The sequence below is a fragment of the Hydra vulgaris genome, chromosome 12, assembly GCF_038396675.1.
Source record: "Hydra vulgaris chromosome 12, alternate assembly HydraT2T_AEP".
NCBI classification, from domain to species: Eukaryota; Metazoa; Cnidaria; class Hydrozoa; order Anthoathecata; family Hydridae; genus Hydra; species Hydra vulgaris.
Window position 1 is genome coordinate 31,047,821 of NC_088931.1, and position 20,331 is coordinate 31,068,151.

The window sequence follows — 20,331 nt, forward strand, 5'->3', positions numbered from 1 at the left end:
ATCTTATCTTTGCAGTCCTTAGTATGTGGTCTATTAGAATGATAATTAGTCAGAAAAGAAAAAACCACAACATCTATGAAACACACCTATAGTTTATTAATAGAGCGTAATTAGATGTTGCAATTATTCCAATAAAAACAAGATTAAGATGTACGCCAATTCATAAAAAGATAGTTAATCACTTCTTAATAAAACCAATGACACTAACATTTCTTGGAATTTTCTTTAATGTCTACTAATTTTTATTCCGGTTTACGCTTAAAAATTTTTTTTTTTGATTTTTACAATTTCTTTGCTGATAAAAAGTAAAAATTAATAAAGCTCTTAATAAGCTCGGGAGGAGGGAGGGGGAGGGGTTAATTAATAAACGTCCTACAAGTATATTGTGCAAAAAAATCTCAATTTAAAAATATTTTTAGTAAAATTTTAAAACGAAACTATAAATAATAAGCTTATGAGTATTGATTATCATTAAATGTAAAAATTCAAGAGAGCAATGAGAGCAAATTAACACTTTTAGTATTATTGGACACCAGGAAACTATATCTATTTATAGTTATTCCGTATAAACATTTTATTACTTGTAAAAATACTCAATAACTGTTATTCTTTGAAACAAGTAATACATATCATTGTAAAGCTTCTTTAAGTAGAATGATTTTGATGATGTTTGAAAAGCTCTTCAAGTAGAATGATTTTGATGATGTTTGACTTGAATTTTGTTGAACATGAATTTTTTCGATTTAGTCTAGCTTAACATGGGAAGGAGACTTTTCTTTGAGTTTGACATAATAGGAGTAGATAAAAAGCGTTTGTACTTTTGGAAAGTACAAACGCTTGAGTGAGTGGAAAACTCAAGAGCTCGTTATGAATCATCCGGTGGGAAGGGGTTAAAACTCATATTTTCGTACTTACTAACAACCGATTACATGGATTGATCAAGATGTTATTTAAAAATCTTTTATATTTAAATCTTCATATTTTAGAAAAATGATTAATGCTATGTTCACTAAGTATACTTTCTTTTCAGCATTTTTAATGAATACTCTTAATAGATGACGGACATATATCATAATTTAAACACGAGATACATTTCGGATTGACAGGTAGACAAATTTGTTGACCAAATCCAACTAGTAAAATATTAATATCATCCCACTCACATCTAAAGTAAATGTAAAAATTAACTAACAGTATTTTTATTACAGAGAGTAATTGCCATTCAGGTAATTCCACAAATTGAATCATGTGCATTTTTTTAGTTTCATATTTTGACACATAATTTTTATATTTATGAAAAAAAATGTCGTATGCAAATTTTCAGCCAAAAAATGTAGGGGCGTCTCAAGATATCGCAATTTTTTAATATCGGACTGGCTTCTCAAAATGACTCGGCTTTAAAACATTTTTAAAAAACGTTTTCCTTAAAAAAATGAGAAATAACAACATGAGTTTAAAACTTTACTTTGCTATGTTAGAAAATGTAAATTTAAAAGTATATATAATAAAATATTCTAACTACTTACGATTGAAGTGTGCATTAGACCACAACAAACCTTCTGCCATATAGATATATTTTCAAATACTTTTGGGAGTGACAAATAATATTGTTTAGCTTGTTAATTTGATGTTACAGCGCAAAGATATAAATCGTTTTTTCTTCGTTATTTTAATAGCGTTTCACATGCCTCTGATGTCATAAACCGAATAAAAAACATCTAAATAAACAACTTAATTTGGACGAAGGATTTCTTCAAACAAATAAGAATAACGATTCTTCTTAAACGCCTAATTTTTATGGTAAAAATAATTTTTACCTTTCTAGATCCAATTTTAACAAAATCTCTGCTTTGTTCTGGTAGATGATGTTACTTTTATTCCAATAAAGTTTTACAAATGAACCTTTTATAGACTACTGACAAAAACAAAAAACAAACAAAAAACTGACAAAAATTAAAAAACAAATACACGTCAATTGGCATTTCATTAGTTTTTATATGAATTAGTTTTACAAAAACAAAACAGGATGTGTTTTAGACAATTTAAACTATAAATAACTGAAAATATTAAAAACAAAAAAGAATTTATTTTACAAAAGCTCAAAATATTTGACCCCGATATTTATATAAACTAGTTATTTTCAGCATGTTTTAACACATTTAGCATGTTTGTTTCATATTTTAGCATGTTTGCTTCATATTTTAGCATTAAAAATGCAAATGTTTAGAATTTTACATTGAAAAAAAAAGCATTCTAAATGTTTATTTTCTTATTTTCGCCATTTATTTGTTTATTAGGTTATTTATGTCGTTTCACATTTTATTAGGCAAAAAGTTTGAAAAAAAAAGATGAAAAAACCGGAAATTTTCAGAAACCGGCCTAATGTTAAAATTGCACATTTTTGAACTGTTCCGGTCAAAATTTAGTAAATGAACTTTATTTTGTAAAATTCCAAAGAAGTTCAACGAAAATATAGAGGTTCAAAAAGTGAAGAAATTGTAGAATTACCCTTTGGCTATTGAATTTCCACAATTAAAGAAAACACAAGTTTACATAATTAAGGAAAATGAACATTAAAATGCATGGTTGGTATAAATTTTAGAGTAATAACCTTGGTAGCAATGCTTCTAAACGTTTTCTAGTTTCTTCTGGCGTCTTTGTATTTACCCATTTCAATCGATTTGAAATTCTATGAACATGAGTATCAACTCCTATGCCTGTCACAACTCCCCAAGCAGCATTCATACATATATGCGCCATTTTTGGTCCTACTCCAGGTAAAGAAAGTAAACCTTGTAACGAATCCGGAATATCATTATTAAATTTATCACGACAAATAGTAGTAGCTTTTTTAATATAAGCAGCTTTTTTCTAAAAATAACTTTAAATTATTAAAAAAAAATATTCGAATAAATTTATTATAATAGAAATGCGTTAAACTTCATAAAAATACAGTAACTAAAACAAAAAAATCATGAAACAATTCATAATAAAACATAAAAACTGTAATAATTAAGTAAATATAGAAAAAATTTAGATAATAAAAAAAATCTTAACAAAAATAAAAGTTTGAAAATACTTGATATTTTTTGGATTAAGAATTTAGTTCATAATAGAACTATATTTTTAATCCAAAAAAATTCAGTGCAGACGATACCTTATCAATAAATGTGATCCTCCCTCCTCTCTCCCCTTGAAAAAAAATTTTTTCCGAACCATTTTCATATTACTGCAATACATACATACATACATACATGCATGCATGCATGCATGCATGCATGCATTCATACAAGCATACATACATACATACATACATACATACATACATACATACATACATACATACATACATACATACATAGGGTAGATTCGGGTAATACGAGGACCTTCGTATTATGAGATACTAAAAAATTTCTAAAATGTAAGCAGCGAAGTTAAAGTTGCTTTGTATTTTTTGAATCGACTGTATGTGGTGATAACAGGAATCAGTATAATTAGCGTGAATCTATATGCAGTAATTAGCGGTTCTCATTTTATTAAAACGCTATTACATTTTTTGCGTTGTTAAAATATTATCATCACACATGAAAAAATCTGTCGCGCAGAATTTTGATGCTAAAATGAATTTTGGCGCAGAATTTTGATGCTAAAATAAAATTTAATTTTTCATAAAGAAAAATATGTTAGCTAGAAACTTTTATTTTTGTTTGAAAAACAATGAATATAAATTATTTAATTTTGACTTAATTTAAAAATACCATTTTTGTGTAATATGAGCATGCCAAATTAACAAGTGTTTTTTATTTAAAAATTTTATTGCCTAGTTTAAAGTCCTAAAAATTGCAGTGGTTTCAATTGCTTTTTGAATAAAAACAAAACATAGTTAAAAATCTTAATACTTTAACAATACTAAATATAAAACTTAAATACTGTAATTTAAATTCAAAAAAAATTGTAATTTTATTGTTTAAAGGTTTGAATTAATAAAATTGAAAAAAATAACAAATTTTTTGTTGTTGTTGTTGTTGTTGTTGTTGTTGCGTAGTATTGTTTCAATAAAAAGTAGTATTGTTTCAATAAAGTGGCTTCAATGTTATTTTGATCTTTTAATGAAGAGTTATGTTAATAACGAATCATTTTACTCCACAAATTAGTTCTAATTGTCAGGTTGGTATTTTTTTACTCAATGTTATTTTGATCTTTTAATGAAGAGTTTTGTTAATAACGAATCATTTTACTCCACAAATTAGTTCTAATTGTCAGGTTGGTATTTTTTTACTCAATGTTATTTTGATCTTTTAATGAAGAGTTTTGTTAATAACGAATCATTTTACTCCACAAATTAGTTCTAATTGTCAGGTTGGTATTTTTTTACTCAATGTTATTTTGATCTTTTAATGAAGAGTTTTGTTAATAACGAATCATTTTACTCCACAAATTAGTTCTAATTGTCAGGTTGGTATTTTTTTACTCAATGTTATTTTGATCTTTTAATGAAGAGTTATGTTAATAACGAATCATTTTACTCCACAAATTAGTTCTAATTGTCAGGTTGGTATTTTTTTTTGAGCTAACTTAAAGTGCTCATATTACCAAGTGGTCTGGGAAATATGAGTTTTTTTTACTTTTGCTACTTTTTTAAAACCTCTGTGTTTTAAGAAAAAAATTCAGGTGCCCAAATATCTAAGTGGATTATGAGTAGTATCCCTAAAAATTGTTTATTCGCAAAAAATTTTGGATCCAGCATTATTATTTTTGGAAATATTTTAATTTTTGCTTAAGGTGCTCATAATACCCTAATTCTACATACATATGTACATACATATGTATGTAGGATTAGGCCAAAAGCCTACATACATATGTACATACATACATACAAACACATACATACATGCATACATACATACATACATACATACATACATACATACATACATACATACATACATACATACATACATACATTAAATACATACTGGGGATGGCAATCCCGTACAAATTTTTCATCCCGAATTCCTGGGAGTACTCTCCGAAATTTCCCGGGATTTCGAGATAAAAAAAAGTGATAAAAAAAGTAAAAGAACAAAAAGTTTACACTTAATTTGTAATTAAAAAATGTGTACATCATAAAATGTAAATATAGGTTTTGGAATAGTAGCTGTTTGGTTTTGTAATTATTCTCTTTGCAATGTTTTCTTTTTATCCTCTCCCTTTCTGCATTTTATCGAAAATACAAACTAAAAACAATGCTTTTCTGCAAAATATGTATGATTAAACATATAAAAAATGTTAATATAGTTAATATTAAAACTAATATGCTATTAAAAATAAATAAAATTTTATCGCTTGCTGATGGGAAGATCAAAAAATTTTAATATAAGGAATACCTTAATTTTATTTTGAACTTTCTAATTCATTCTAATTTCAATTTTTTTACAAAAGTTTTTTTAACATCGGTTTTATTAATGAATTTATCAAAATACAGAAGGTTTATTAAATAAACTTTAGTTATCGTTATTTAAAGTAGAAATTGTTTTCTAAAGAGGAAGTATATATTCGAAACTCAAATGATTTATTGTTAATTAAAAAAAACATCTAAAGTTAAAATTAGGCACCAAACTATTGGACCCATTATAACAAGTCAGGAAAATTGTAAAAATGTTTAAAAGGACCCAAGCAAAAATGAAAATTATTTACAAAAGTATGTAAAAGTTGAGTTTGGAAAGGTCATCCATTTAATCTTGGGTTGCAAAACCCGATGGAACAGCTTGTTGCTTATGCTAGACTGATTTGTGAAGTTAAAATTTAAAAATTTTTTGTGTTAAAAAGGCACTTCTACATTTAGAATTGAATTCCAATATTGATGATTCAATTAAGATAAATGAAAAGGAATGTAAAATGATATTTGATTTAGTAGTACATTTTGCTTTGTCAACGAAACTCGACTTTAATTTTTTCTGACATGAGATTAGAGTTTATGTTGACAAAAAGATAAGAACAACAATCTGGAATCAAAAATAAGTGTATGATGCTTTGAGTTACCGAATTAAAGAGAGGGAACACCGTTAAGGACTTTAGTATATCTTCATGGTCAGGTTACTTCATAAAAAATCTCAGAAGTTTTTGTACCAAATACAAGTACTCAAAATAAAAAAAGTTATGATAAACCAGATAAAATGTTTAAACTCGGCAGATATAATAACAGCAGCAGACTTGAGTAGTGATAGCTGTGTTCATTTGAACCAGGCCTTTTTAAGCCACAAGTGTAATAATAATGTCAAAGCAATTAGTGAACAATTGAATGAAGTTATGTAAAAAGGATTCAATACGAAAACAACCTATAAGGGTAGAAAAATAACTTCTAAAATTTAAAAAGAAATACTTTTCTTTAAAAGCATTAGCTTAAGATGTGATCACCTTTAAAAAACATGAATATATACTATCTGTACGGCCAACAAAAGTGTAGTCCGAACGAGCATTCTCACCCGCTGGGTTTTTATGTTCAAGAAATCGAACACGATTAAGCGATGAAATGATTGACACTTTGATTTTTTAGAGTAGCACTTTCAAAAATAAATACAACTCATGTATATTCATGCATGTTCATATTATTTGTAGTTATTATTTTTATTTAAACTGTGTTATTATTTCATGGTATTGTTTTATAATTTAAATTACTTAGGTTCATTAATGAATAAAGTATTTTATTTATATTATCATTATATTAATCATTTCTAAGTGTTTGATAAATCCTAAAACGTAATCGTAGAAAGCGAAGCATAAGAAGAACATTAGTTCTTCTTGTGCTTCGCTTTCTACGATTACGTTTTTTTTATTCAATCCCGGGATTTCCCAGGGACAAGTTTCTCAATCCCGAAATCCCGGATTGAAAATGTCCGGGATTTTTGCCATCACAAATACATACATACACATATACATACATACATACAAGCACACATACATTTATCACTACAAATCTCATTGGATATTACAAATAAGATATTACGGTCATTCCATCTAAACCACGTCACACCTACATCTCATAATTGTTTTATTTTACATCATTTGCAGTCCGTATATCTTGATAATGTTTTGGAGGGTTTTCCTAAAATTTGAAACCCAAATAGATTTTTGCTCAAGGAATTCAAACATACTATTATATAGATTTGATAGTCTCAAGAAATGCTTCATTTATCCAATTTTATTCAAAATTATTGACGTAAATTACGGATTTTTAGAAAAAATGGAGGCTGTCACCCAAAATCCCTGGCAAAAATATTGATTGTAAATATTTGTAAATTTTCGTACATCAATCTGAAAGAAAATTAAATAGAAGATAGGGGATGAAGAAACAAAAGTTAATAAATACTTGAACTGTTGATTTATTCCCGTTGCTCTCAGGTGTTTACAAGGTGCGGTGAGTATAAACGGGTGGGTGGTAATTTTTTTCCAGATCTAATAAACAAGGGGGTCTTAATAAGCAGGTGGGTGGTAATTTTTATTTTTATCATTTAGTTTATATTTTTAATTTTTAGACCGGTTTACACTTAAACTTTTTTTTAATTTTGACATTTTTTTAGTTTTGACAACTTCTTTGATGATAACAAAAATTAAATTTATTAAAATAAAAAAAGTTATTTAATAACTAGTTTAAGACATATTCATAGACATGGCCCCCCTCCCCTTCCTCATTTGCCATAGACATGGCCATGCAAAGTGGACAAGGGAATGGGGCATCTCCCCCCCTCCCCTTCCTCATTAGATTTTCTTTATTATTTTAATTTGTCACTATTACTTTATAAAAATGAATTAATAGTGACAAATTAGTTCTAAAATAGAATTTAAAACATAATGAAAAAAAAAAGATTTTTCATACTGATTTGTTTGTATTTTAAACTTAATAAATTGTTTTTTTGTATTTTAATTCATTTTCATTATTTATATCAGATTATTAATAGCCTAACACTTTAGATTATTGGAATACACACTATGGTGTTTTGAAAGTTTGACTTTAGATTATCCTTAAAAATCATATAACAAGAATTTTATAAAATCATGTGCAAGAATTTTATTGTTTAGTTTTTTATTTGGCTAGCAATATTGTAAACAATAAATATTTAGAATATGGAGAAATGAAAAAAGAATAAAAATAAATCTTACATCTATTATAACTACAATAGAACTAATATGTTAATGAAAAGAAATATATTTTATTTATGATAATAATTAAATTTTCAGTTAATTTAAAAACTTATTTAAACCTGTTTTTTAGGTAATGTCAATAGAAAATTTATTTTCAGCAAATATTTTACAAGAAAATACTGTTAATTAACAAAGGTCTAACATTCCATCTATAATTCATGGGATTGATCTTATTACCTCTCCCAAGGATAAGGCTGAAGTATTTGCAAAGAACCTTTTTTCTAATTCGACTCTTGAATCTTATGGCCTTACTCTTCCTGCCATTCCAGTTAAACAGGTTAATTCATTTTTAGACATTCAAACCACTCCAGTTTCTATTACTAAAGTGATTTCTTAATTAAACTTTTCTATGGCTTGTGGTCCAGATAACATTCCTGTCAAAGTCTTACAAAGGTGTTCTCCAGAACTATCTTTATTTCTCTTTAAACTATTTAATAAGTGCTTGACTGAATCTTATTTTCTTGCCTGTTGGAAAATGACATCTGTGGTTCCATTTTTTAAAAACTCTGGAGAACATTCCGATTTCTCCAACTATTGTCTGATCAGTCTTCTCTCTATTATTAGTAAGGTCATTGAGTTTTTCATTAACAAATTTCTAACATCCCATCTTGAGTCAAATAATATACTACCTGACAACCAACATGGTTTTCAATTTTCTGGTTTTACGGCTAATTTTCTACCCGCTGTGACTCAAAGATTTTTTTCTAAGCGCTTTACTAAAGTCATCTTTGAAGGCTAACACTCTTCTTCATTTTTAGTAACTTCTGGGGTACCTCGAGATTCTATCCTTGGTCCTGTCTTATTTCTTATTTACATTATTGATCTTCCTGACAACCTTACATCTAAAGTGGCTCTATTTGCTGATAACTCAACTTTATACTCCTGTTTTGATGTCTTCTCTTTTCAATCGCTTAGAACAGGCAGCCAATCTGGAATCTAATCTCACTTCTGTAAAAGATTAGGCTTAACAGTGACTTTATTTGCCAAACTTGAGCCTCTCTTTCATTGTTGTACCTTTCGAGTCTTCTGTCAATCGCTTCCCTGCTCTATAACTCTACTCTGTTTTCTAGAAACTCCCAACTTAATAGTGGTTGCTTGCAGCCTTGTTGGAAGTGAATTAGAATTTAAAAAAACAATAATTTAAAAAAAAAGTATATGTAACACTAGGTTAGAAGTACTTTAGTAGCTGATGTATAATTTATTTTGCAGAAGCAATGGGAATCTAAAAGTGAGAAAATGCGGTAAATAAAAGCTTGTTACTACTTTAATTTTGTCAGATCAGGTTATCCTGCTACTGGTAACATGTAACCCAGTACAATCTGCTTCATGTCCTGCTGCCTTGTAGGATACGCATTTTTAGGCAAAGGCTAGGAGATGCCAACTCCGATATAAAACACCCCCTGCCTTGGGGCTCTTGGTTGAGTAAAGGCTAGAGATGGTGTCTCGATAAAAATACTCATCTTGGGCAGATGTTAAATGCACCCAGCTACTGTCTTGTAGAAGGCCTCCTAGGCAAAGACTTAAGGGGTAAACAGATTCTATCTGTTGACCAGCCTTGCACCCCTTCTTCATCTATTAGGCTGGCGCAGATGTATTTTTAATACATTGTTTCCAGTTTAGGATGTTGAATGCTGGATCTTCTTGACTCAATGCATGGGTTTGCTTGTGTCACTGTTTTTACGACTAGGCAACTCATTCTATTATCTCCTTATGAGGGTACAGCTCTAAAACTCAGTTTTATGGTTCTGAGGCCGGCTGGTAGTCAGGTTTCCCGAACTCTGTGGTAGCTCTCAGAGAGGCTGATTCCATCAACAGCTGAAAAATATCAAAGTATTAACAGTGCCATGTTGCGCATGGATGGTGTCCCTCTTTGTACTTTTGGTGTGCATTGCGGAGGCCACATTTGGAGCCCTTTGTTACGGCTTAGGGTTTATTAGTAGTAATGAGGCAATTGCTTGGGCTATTAAACGGTGTTCCCAGTACTATCTATGCTTTGAGTCAAGTTCTTCAAACTAATTTAAAAATGAATAAAGTACCAAAAACTATAAAACACAAAAAAACATCATCATCACCAAGTTCTCTAAACCTATCATTCACTAATATTCGTGGTCTTCGAAGTAACTTTTCTTCTGTTGAGTCTTATCTCTTGCAAAGTTCATCAGACCTACTTGCTCTTTGTGAGACTAATTTGAGTTCAGCTGTCTCATCTTGTGATCTTAGTGTTGATGGTTATCTTCCTCTGATTCGTAAAGACTCCAATAGTCACATGCTTGGCCTGGGCATTTACATTCGTAAGAATTCACCTGTTTGTCGTGAAACTAGGTTTGAATCCACAGACTATTCTTTCATGTGCTTTCGTTTAGCACCACTTCACTCTATTGCCTTTCTCTTTGTTCTATATCGCTCTCCTTCATCTCAAGACTGCACTCTTTTTGATGTTATTTCTGATCATATTGACCAAGCCCTCTCTCTTTATCCATCAGCTAATATAGTTGTTGTCGGTGACTTTAATGCTCACCACTCTGAATGGCTTGGCTCTAGTGTCAGTGACTCTGCAGGCATTAAAGCCCACAACTTTTGCCTTTCTCAATCCCTAACTCAAATAGTCAACTTTCCAACTCGCTTTCCTGACAACCCGAATCATTTACCTTCTCTACTTGACTTATGTCTTGTTTCTGATCCTAGTCAGTGCTCAGTTTCTCCACATTCACCCTTAGGTGCTTCTGATCACAGTTTGATCTCTTTAAAACTAATATCTCATTCTTCTTCATCACCTGAATCCCCCTATTATCGAACCTCTTACAACTACAGTAAAGCTGACTGGGATTCTTTCCGTGATTTTCTTCGTGATGGCCCTTGGGTAGAAATCTTTCTACTTCCTGTCGACAAATGTGCTTCTTACATAACTTCGTGGATTCAGGCTGGCATGGAATCTTTTATTCCCTCTCGACGATTCCAGGTCAAGTCTCACTCTCCTCCATGGTTTTCCTCACACTGTGCTGCTGCGATTGCCAATCGAAACCGTTACTTCCATATTTATCAGAAAAACAATTCTCCAGAAAACAGACGTCTGTTTATTACTGCTAGAAACAACTGTAAAAAGGTTTTGTCTAACACCAAAACCCGCTATTCTCAGGTCATGAAATCTCGTATCTCATCTCAAAAATTAGGCTCTCGTGACTTCTGGAGAATCTTTAATAATATCAATAATAAGGGCAAATCTATAATTCCACCTCTCTTGTATGGTTCAGACTTTGTCACCTCACCTAAAGACAAAGCCGAACTGTTTGCTAAAAACTTTTCATCAATATCATCTCTTGATTCCACTAATTGCGTTCTACCTGATATTGCCAACAAACAGGTTGATCCATTGCTTGACATTCATATCACTCCAGCATCTGTATCTAAAGTGATCTCCTGCCTAGACTCTTCTACAGCTTGTGGCCCAGACAACATACCTGTTATTGTCTTGCAGAAGTGTTCTCCGGAGCTGTCGTCTATACTCTCAAAACTATTCAACAAGTGCTTATCAGAGTCTTGCTTTCCAGCCTGCTGGAAAGCCGCATCTATTATCCCTATCTTCAAAAATTCTGGGGAGCAATCTGATTCGTCTAACTACCGTCCCATAAGTCTTCTTCCTATCATAAGCAAGGTTTTTGAATCTTTAATTAACAAACACCTAATTTCTCATCTTGAATCTAATAACTTGCTTTCTGACCATCAATATGGATTTCGATCTTCTCGTTCTACAGCTGATTTGCTAACAGTAATAACTGACAGGTTTTATCGTGCATTAGATGAAGGTGGAGAGGTTAAGGCCATCGCTCTTGACATTTCAAAAGCGTTTGATAAAGTTTGGCATGCTGGTCTTCTCCATAAGCTTTCTTCTTATGGTGTATCCGGCAACATCTTTAAGATCATTGAATCCTTCCTTTCCAATCGTAGCATAAAAGTTGTCCTTGATGGACAACACTCTTCTTCTTATTCTGTAACTTCAGGGGTTCCTCAAGGTTCTATCCTTGGCCCTATACTCTTTTTAATTTATATTAACGATCTTCCAGATATTCTCACATCTAAGGTGGCATTGTTTGCTGATGATAATACCATTTATTCTTGTCGTGATAAGAAACCAACACCCTCTGATTGCCTGGAGGGGGCATTTGAGCTTGAAAAGGATCTCACTTCTGCTACAGCATGGGGCTCACAGTGGCTGGTGAACTTTAATTCAGATAAAACTCAATTTTTTTCAGCCAATCGTTATCGCAATAATTTAGATCTTCCTATATTTATGAACGGTGATGTACTCGATGAGTCACCTACTCTTCATCTTCTAGGATTAACTCTTACTTCCAATCTTTCTTGGAAACCATATATCAAATCGGTTGCAAAATTAGCATCTGCTAAGGTTGCATCTCTTTATCGAGCTCGCCACTTTCTTACTCTGGATTCTATTCTCTATCTCTATAAATCTCAAATCCGGCCTTGTATGGAATACTGTTGCCATATCTGGGGCGGATCTTCTAATGATGCCCTTTCTCTTTTAGACAAGGTGCAAAAATGCATTGTAAACATAGTTGGACCTGCTCTTGCGGCCAACCTTCAACCATTATCACATCGTCGTAATGTTGCTTCTCTTTCTCTTTTTTACAAATACTATAATGGGCACTGCTCTAAAGAGCTAGCGTCTCTTGTGCCATCTACTAAAATTCATTCTCGTGTTACTCGTCATTCAATTAAGTGTCATCCTTTTTCTGTGACTGTTCCTAAGTGCTCCAAAAACGCTTATTCGTCTAGTTTTTTTCCTCGAACATCAGTTCTTTGGAATTCGTTTCCTTCATCTTGCTTTCCTGATTCATATAATTTGCAATCTTTTAAATCGTCTGTCAATCGTTATCTTGCTCTACAACCTTCATCTTTTCTCTTACAGTAACTTCCAACTTTAATTAGTGGCTGCTTGCAGCCTTGTTGGAAGCGAAGATGTTTAAAAAAAATAAAAAAATAAAAAAATAAAAAAAAAAAATTAACTTCAAAAGCATATATAAATAAACAAACTTAAAAGACAAGACACAAGTGTCACTAAGACTTAAATTTCTTGGTGACACTCGTGGTCTGAAAAGTACACACGTTAATTTTAAAATGTCTGAAAAGTACATCACGTTAATTAGCTTTGCCCAACTTTGCCTTGAAAAATAATGTCTATAATATACATTTGGTAATATATGTAGGTAATATACATCTGACAAGGTTATTTTGTATCAACATTATTTTAAATGATGATGAAACCTTTTTTCATAAAGAATTATAAAAATTAGTGATCGCAAATTTTAAAAAATTAGCAATCATGACTGCTTCAAATAATATGCTTTCAAGATTGCTAAACGGCTTCAGCCCAATACAATTTGTGATTGCCTAATTTGCCCCATGATACCTCTATAGAATTTCTTGTTAAAACAAAAGTTTGATTACACTATAGACAGAGTTGCAAATATGGTTTATTAGCATATGATATAGATGAAGCTTCATTAACAGTAGAAACAAACAGCACCATTTCTAATAATAACTTAAAAAAAGATCTAGACATTATCATTAGATAGAGAAAATTTTTGTAACTGACTCTTTACACCATAAAGTACAAATGTAAGCAATTGTACTGGAAAAAGATATCAAATTACTTTGAGGTATCAGAGTATCTTGTTCGAACTTCAAGACAATAAAAATGAGCAAGAGATTCTATCATAGCAAGAAGAAAAGAATTGAAAACCCTATTTCATCAGAAACAGTCAAGTTAGTAATTAACTTAATTCAAAATAATGAGTTTTCAAGAATGATCAAAAAAGGTTATTACTACCCAATCTTAATGAATTGCATGTAGCATTTTAAAACGACTATTCCACTGTCAAGGTCAGTTTGTCAAAGTCTTGTACTCTAAGTAAAGCATTACAACTAATGCATCAGGTAAATTTTTCTAATTTTTTTAGTTTAATTGTTTGCTCTTTTGAAAATGTAAGCTATGCACTGGTATTCAAGCATATTACAATTATTATTGGTTTTAAAAAGTTGTATTTACAACCTTACCACACAATCATTTATAGCAATAACACAAAGTAGATACTTGAAAAAATCTAAAGAAAATCTAAACTAAAACAATTGCTTCATTTTAGGAGATTTTGCTAAAAAATTATTAATTTGTTGTCCAGAATGAAGTGTCAGTTATCACTGAAAAAAGTCAGTGTTCACTTTTCACAATTGTAATTTATTTTCGAGAGAATATCATTTTTCAAACAAAAATCTTTTTGTTATTTATGAGAAGATGTTGATCATGTTCAAACACGGTTTGTTTATAAAATTCAAGATGATGTAACTAGATATATCAAAGAAAATCTACCTGATGTATTGTGTGAAGTATTTTTCTGATAGCTGTGGTTGTGCAACACAAATTAAAAACTTGAAATGAAAAATTCATTAATCTTTGTCATCACAGTAGAGACATTTAAATGCAGAATGAATGAATGAATAAATGGGTATTTTTCATTCATTCATTCTGCATTTAAATGTCTTCATTAAATTATTATGGGTATCACAAGGGAGATTTACCATAGCTACCAGCTATGGTAAATCTCCCTTGTGATAGTATGGGCAGAACTGTTAAAAGAGCAGTTTGTCAAGAAAGTTTAAAAAAATTATTAAACGATGTACTCTTTTTGTAATAAATGTACTAAATTTTGTAATAAGCCAAAATAACTGGCATTTGTTTTAAGTTACTTTTTAAGGAGGAAATTGTCTGAACTCAAGCACATTTAGAAAAAGATATTTAGATGGTAGAACAGCTTCTGGCACAAGGATGTCATCATTTTATTCCTATTAGTTTAAATAGAATAAGTTAATTTATACAATAAGTCAATAAATAATGAAATATTCAATATTATTAAATAAATAAAAAAGCAGTTGGTTACAGAAAATATATTAAAAAGTAAACGTTTAAAATACATGTCATAATTTTATTTGAACATTTTTATTAAATTTAGTATTGTTTTTCTTTTCTTTTCTATTTTTTCCAAATCCAGTGAGGATTGGGGAAGGGGTTAGGAAAGAAATTACACCAACCTTGCCCCCTTAGTATGCTCATGACTAAATATACCCTAAGCTAATGAAGTTTTAATTAAAAAATTGTTTTAAAAAACATTTTATTTCCTTCATTACAAAATTGAAGTTTTTTTAAATTTTTTTTAAATGAAGTTAATTTTAAGCGCTTACTTTAATTAAATATTACAAAGACAATGCATGAACTTAATTTTTTTCAATAGACCTAAAATAAAGTAATAGTTTACAATCAACATTTTTGTCAGGGATTTTGGGTGATAGCATTTCCAAGTTGCATTTGCATGAAATAAAATGAATATAATTGAGTTTGGAGTTGGCACAATGCTTGAATGCGTCATGTCTAAAGCATCAAAAAGTTATGGCTACACAACTGAATATAAACCTACGTTTTATAGCTAAACCAGACAATTCTTTAAAAAATATTTGATTTGATTTAAAACACTAAGAATAAGTATTAAAAACTAGTGTATTTTGCAGAACATACATCAACTGTGTTGTTGTAAAAAAAAAAAAAATCATTTTTGAGTACTTTACTATCTGGCTTTGATATAATAAAAAAATTTTTTGAGTTCATGAACTAAAACTTTTTTTATAAAAATTTTTTTAAATCTAAAAATAATTATTATTTTATGCACATTTATTCTTTTTTCTTTATTTTTTTTTTAATTCACCTTCCCAAGGCCTAGAAGGCCACTAGAGATGAGGAGGCTACATGAGGTTATAACCCTCTCTCAACTCTATAACTCCAAAACAAGAACCTTGACAAACAAGGCCGCTGCGCAGAGAAACAAGTTGAGCGCGGTACTACCAGGGAGGTGGTGGGAATCAAACTCGGAACCTCTCGCTTATGAAGCGAGCGCTCTACCATTACACCACTACCGCATTATTCATGCTATTGATAAAATATAATTTGTATCTTTTTATGCAAAAAAAAAAAAAAACATAGAAAAAGACAAGAACAAAATAAACATTACAGATAAGCTGATTCCTAAAACCTTTGTGGTGTTGTTAAGTGTCTATTCTGATAAAAATTACCAGATTATAGTCACCTTGTTTATCTAAAACCCAAATCAAATAATGTAAACAACTTTAATACCTTCCAAAACCCAACAGGATGAATAAGTTCTTCAATAACAGACTCTGATGTTTCTAAAATAGATGGAATGGTTAAACCATGTTTTTTCAACCTATCCATTGCAGCAAATGTAACACCGTCTTTTGTTTGTGAAGAAAGCATTAATGATATTAAAGTTTGATATCGTTTAACCTGTTCAAAAAACAAAGAATGCTGTTCATAAAAATAATACTTTTAATAAATAAAAAAATAGAATCTTCTTTAATTTTTGTACAACTATATTACTTCAGGAGATTCTCTTTCATCAGCAGTCCTTTCGCATCCATAAGAGTCTACTATTGCATTCCTGCTTTTGCGCATTTCTTTTATATTATTTAACATCACTTCCCAGTTTGTTGGGCAAAATGAAGTTCCCAAATCAGATTTTTCAATCTTTGTATCTTTAAAACCTGTACTATTTTTTTTTACAAGTGATTTTTTTTTTTTTATACATAAACTTTGTTTCCCAGGAAGGTTTTCTTCTTTCAAAGATGAAGTGTCTAGTTTCACTGATAAGTTTTCTTGTTGGAGAGGTAAATTTTTATCGTATTCTATTTTTATTTTAGGGCGTTGTAACCGTTTTTGATATTTCATTACAGAGTTTTTGTTTAAGCTTGTGAAATATGGCGATTGTTTAGCTGCCATCATTCTACTAATTGAAAATCAAACTGAACAAATAACTTTTTTTGTGAATAATAAAACAACTATGATTTAAACTTTTAACATACATTTTAATAAAGATATTGTAACACATTTCTTTTAGAACTATCATCTCTTAAGTGTAGAAGAATTTTATATTAATATTCAAAAAGAAATCATATATCAGAATAAATTCTGATTAATTACTAAAATAATATTTTGATATAACATTACACCAGTCACTATATTATTACTGTACATCACTATATAAAATACAGCATTACATCTTTTTAAAACAAAAAAAAATCTTAAAGACCTAGCTGCTATTTACATATTAAAAAAAGCAATAAATTTACACATAACTTTACTTAAAAAGAGATTTTACTATCCTTTTTCCAGTTAGATGAATTATGGCCTAAATGTGAACTATAAAGTGTGTATAAATTGTTTCTAAAGTTAATAAAATAATAAATATCTTTGATGAGTAGATAAGTAATATCAGCAAGTAGCCACTAATATTTAATAACTAATTTCATTTAAGTCATGTAACATTTATTTGGTATAAATAAAATTTGCATATTGCAAAGCAACATATAGCAGATTACCATTTATACCAAATATTATTTGTTATAAACCAAATCAAAATCAAATCAACATATTTTCACATTAATAAGTGCATATATATATACAAACTTAAATTTACAAACAGTTTTAAACTGATGACGTGTAAAGACCAATAATGGTATAAATTATAGCATAATAATATTAATAATAATATTAACAATATAACAATAATAATGAAACAATTAAAAAAATAAGAATATTAAATACAATAATATGGAACAGTATATATTTTTTTTTACTATTTTCAAAATAAAACATTTGTAGCAAATAGTGATTATCATTTGTAATAATGCAAAACAAAAATATAAAAGTCATGATAATATTAATGACAAAAATTAAAACAGATAAAAAGGAGAAAAGAAAAAGAAGAAAAGTTAATGACTTGGAAAAAAGTGTTAAAGAAGTAGAAGTCCTCTAGGAGAGTTTTGTTATGTATCAGAGCTTTTTAAGCATAATATATTTGAAAGAAATAGATAGAAAAATATATGTATTAAAATAAAATAAATAAAAAATTTTAGTAATAGAGAATAATTACTGCATAGATCACATAGAAAATAGCTCATTGATTTTTTTTAAATACATGTTACATGTTATGGATTTATAACAACGCCACAAACTTTACAACCATTTAAACTTTGACGGATGATGAAGATGAGGGTATTTGATTAAAACTAAATGAATATTTATATTTTTTTATGTTTTATTTTTAGAGTTTTATATTTTTATTTTATGAGTTTTATATTTTTATTTCTATTTTATGAGTTTCATATTTTTGAGTTTTAAATTTTTATTTTATTAAAAAATTTGAATTATTTTTAATGATTTATTTTGGAGAATTGGTTGGAGAAGAGTTTTTTTATAAATGGATGAACATTTTCCCCATATTTGACAACCATAGCATAGATGGGAATTAAAAATAACGTGCCAAATATTCACAAGGCTTTTGTAATTCACAAAATGCCTTTTTTTGGTAAGCAGTCCATTTGCTCAACTTTGTTTGATATGAATTTATTTTGTTGGATGAACAAAAGATTTTCATCCAATAATATGCCTAGATATTTCATTTTATAGACAATATTTAGTTATTGACCACTAATTCTAAAATTAAGATTTTACTAATTTTTTCGCCTTAAGGTTTAAATAGAACTAATTCAGTTATTTTGTCATTTAAATATTTTTTGTTTGATCACAATCATTGAACCAGTGATGCAAGGTCATAATTTAGGTATTTATTTAGCTTTTTTAAAGATTTTTCTGCTATCAGGAGGTTGGTGTCAGCAAAATGATGCGTTTTCGAGTACTTAACACATGTGTCTAAATCATTTATGAAGATGAGAAAAAGAAGGGGACCCAGAATTGAATCCTGAGGAATACCTACAGACATAAACTTAGTAGTGAAAGAGATATTACTAATAGTAATACTTTGTGGATGATGGATTAGATATGACTTGTATCAGTTCAAAACAATTCCCCTTACACCATAATGATATAGTTTTGATAATAGAATTTTGTGGTTGACAGTGTCAAATGCTTTTTGTAAATCAACAAACACTACACCAGCAAACTGTCTTGGGTTCAAAGCCTCACCTATGGTTTAAGTTATAGCTATGAGTGCTTGGTTAGTAGAATATTTCTTTTGGAATCCAAACTGCAGACTATATAAGCTATTTGATAAATTTAAAAAATGGTAAAACAGTAAAAATGATAGATTTATAGATAGAATCTGCTAACACTCATTTGAAATAAGTGTTAAAAAATTTGTTAGTAATAATAAAAAATTTACTAAGTAAAAATACATTTTAACACTTTTAGGCACTTGAACATTTATTTCAATAAGCGTCAATATTGACATTAAGAATGGGCGCCCTTTATTTCTAACTCATCAGGTGCATTTAAAACATCGATAATATCTTTATCAAAAACTTTCTTAGAACTCATTATGTTACTTTTGAAACCTCCTGTATTAATGTTTCTGAAGTTTTTGTGATATATAAATGACAAAAAAATTAATTTTCCAGTTGCAGCAAACATTACAATAATGCACTTTTCGTATAAATAATTACGTGTTTATTCTGGATAGTGGATACCTCTTGAAAGATACTTCATAAATAAAATGCGATCCTTTCTTGATACTTGATCACTAGTAAAACTTGTTTCATGTTTTATACAAATGTTTTATGTCTATAAAATGTGTTTGCATATCTGTCGCTTAGGCACGTGCAAACTAGGGGTATAAAATAAAAAATAAATTTTAGATTTTCAAATAAGCATGTGACTTAGTTATGAACTTTTATATTTTGAAAAAAAATGACAATAATTTTAAGACACATCTTTTTAAAAAACTCACGAACCAAATAAATTATAGTTTTTAGGGAATGTCCATAAACTACACAACGCACAGTCAGGGCCGTCCCGAAGAGGTCTTCCATTGGGCGGGGGCGTATTTTTTTGCCAACAAGAAACACCAAAAGAAAAAAAAAAGAAAAAAGGGTCCTCAATATTAGCAATTTCCCAACTACAGTTCAAAACATGCTCAATGTGCCAACTCAAATACTTATATGACAGCTTTGGGCGAGGGGGTGGGGACACTCCTATAACACTTTTTTCCAACTTGATAATTATTTTAATATTAAGGAGTCGTTGTTAAGGTG

At 29.5% G+C, this 20,331-nt stretch overlaps 1 protein-coding gene across 3 annotated transcripts; it reads right to left on the reverse strand.

The window, feature by feature from the left end:
• Nucleotides 1-934: 934 nt before the first annotated feature.
• LOC100200675 (endonuclease III-like protein 1) lies at nucleotides 935-19,900 on the reverse strand. 3 transcript variants are annotated; one of them, XR_010642363.1, is made up of 5 exons: nucleotides 19,768-19,900; nucleotides 16,664-17,069; nucleotides 16,400-16,570; nucleotides 1,527-2,871; nucleotides 935-1,423 (listed from the first exon to the last, which is right to left on the reverse strand). XR_010642363.1 is itself a non-coding variant. In XM_065812901.1 (5 exons), exons 2-5 carry the CDS (start codon nucleotides 17,063-17,065, stop codon nucleotides 1,036-1,038), a joined length of 963 nt encoding a protein of 320 aa, XP_065668973.1. In that variant the 5' UTR covers nucleotides 17,066-17,069; nucleotides 19,768-19,792; the 3' UTR covers nucleotides 935-1,035. The 3 variants fall into 3 exon arrangements, 2 of the variants coding, with proteins under 2 accessions (XP_065668973.1, XP_065668972.1); XM_065812901.1 differs by having other exon boundaries at nucleotides 935-1,165; nucleotides 2,612-2,871; nucleotides 19,768-19,792; XM_065812900.1 differs by lacking the exon at nucleotides 19,768-19,900 and adding an exon at nucleotides 17,413-17,474 and having other exon boundaries at nucleotides 935-1,165; nucleotides 2,612-2,871.
• Between the last annotated feature and the right edge of the window lie 431 nt (nucleotides 19,901-20,331).

Bases quoted from the DNA above. Each gene is read 5' to 3' on its own strand.
- LOC100200675 (XM_065812901.1), bottom strand. From the start codon at position 17,065: ATGATGGCAGCTAAACAATCGCCATATTTCACAAGCTTAAACAAAAAC. The intron at 16,571-16,663 runs GTAATATAGTTG...TTTTTTGAACAG, and splicing joins ATGAAAGAGAATCTCCTGAA to GTTAAACGATATCAAACTTT. The intron at 1,166-2,611 runs GTTATTACTCTA...CATTTACTTTAG, and splicing joins TTAGAAGCATTGCTACCAAG to ATGTGAGTGGGATGATATTA.